Below are 1443 nucleotides of genomic sequence, written 5' to 3'. Positions count from 1 at the left end.
GGCCTGTTTTTTTTTTTTTTTTTTTTTTTTTTTTTTTGAGACGGAGTCTTGCTCTGTTGGAGTCTTGCTCTGTTGCCAGGCTGGAGTGCAGTGGCACAATCTCGGCTCACTGCAACCTCCACCTCCTGGGTTCAAGCAAATCTTCCGCCTCAGCCTCCCGAGTAGCTGGGACCACAGGCGCATACCACTACGCCCGGCTAATTTTTGTATTTTTAGTAGAGACAGGGTTTCACCATGTTGGCCAGGATGGTCTCGATCTCTTGACCTCATGATCCGCCCACCTCGGCCTCCCAGAGTGCTGGGATTACAGGTGTGAGCCACCATGACCAGCCTATTTTAGGTTTTATGAATATAGCCATGAACAAAACAAACCAAAAATCTGTCCTCACAGGACTTAAATTCTATTGTAAGGAGACAGACAAGTATAAAAATAAACACTTTTGTGTGTTGGAAAGTGATAAATGCAATGGAGAAAAATAAGACAGGACAAGAGGTATAGGTAGTGCAAGTGTTAGATTGTTAGACTGCACCCTGCCGCCAGTGGGAGGCCTGGGGTCCCTAGCAGGAGGTGGGAAGTTAATGGGAAGTGGTAGAAGGGGTACCTGCAGAGTGCTCACTCTGAGTTTCTTCCTCCGATTTTTTTCAGGCAGCACATGGTCTCCTACAGCGTTCATTGTCAATGACGGGGATGTCCCCGATGGGCTGAACCTTGGGTCGGTGGTGAGCGATGTTGAGACAGGAGTGGTATTTCTTTTCTACACCCTTTGTGCCCACAAGGCTGGCTGCCAGGTGGCCTCTACCATGTTGGTATGGAGCAAGGATGATGGTGTTTCCTGGAGCACACCCCGGAATCTCTCTCTGGATATTGGCACTGAAGTGTTTGCCCCTGGACCCGGCTCTGGTATTCAGGTCTCTGTCCTAGGAGATAGGTGGAGGGGGCTGAACTCCTTTCCAAGGGGAAGATCCTGTGAAGTCATATTTTCTGGCTTGGGTGAGATTCCTTGAAAGAGCATCCTGGGAGGAACACGCTATCAGGGGAGGAGGGAACTTTGCCGTTGGCTTACCATTTGGCATTGTCAAAAGGACTTTGCTAGTCCATGCAGTACCCTCACGCAAAGTAGAAAAAGGCACTGCCACTTTGGACAAACACAAGCCTGCGCTGGGGTGCACAGCTTGGCGAGTGAGCACGGGTTGAGTTTAAGCTTTCATGTACCCTGTGGCGGGGCCCCCAGTGCACATGTCTAGCTATACACCCTCGGAGAGCTTCTTTTTTTCTTTTTTTTTTTTTTAAAGCTGGGGTTTCACCATGTTGGCCAGGCTGGTTTTGAACTGACCTCAGGTGATCCAGCCACCTCAGCCTCCCAAAGTCCTAGGATTACAGGCGTGAGCCACGGCGCCCAGCTTCTCGGAGAGCTTCTTTTTTTTTTTTTTTTTTTTTTTTTT

At 49.1% G+C, this 1443-nt stretch overlaps 1 protein-coding gene across 1 annotated transcript in view; it reads left to right on the top strand.

Annotated features, from left to right (window-relative positions):
- The window catches only part of NEU1 (neuraminidase 1), a 4690-nt gene that overhangs the window by 1551 nt on the left and 1696 nt on the right, over positions 1-1443 (top strand). The window contains exon 3 of the mRNA XM_032269030.1: positions 647-909. Coding sequence (XP_032124921.1) covers positions 647-909 — 263 coding nt within the window. The remainder of the gene's footprint in view (positions 1-646; positions 910-1443) is intronic.

This window comes from Sapajus apella, unplaced genomic scaffold, assembly GCF_009761245.1.
Source record: "Sapajus apella isolate SASKATOON/1434 unplaced genomic scaffold, GSC_monkey_1.0 scaffold188, whole genome shotgun sequence".
Lineage (NCBI taxonomy): Eukaryota > Metazoa > Chordata > Mammalia > Primates > Cebidae > Sapajus > Sapajus apella.
This window is presented reverse-complemented; position numbering and strand designations above follow the sequence as displayed.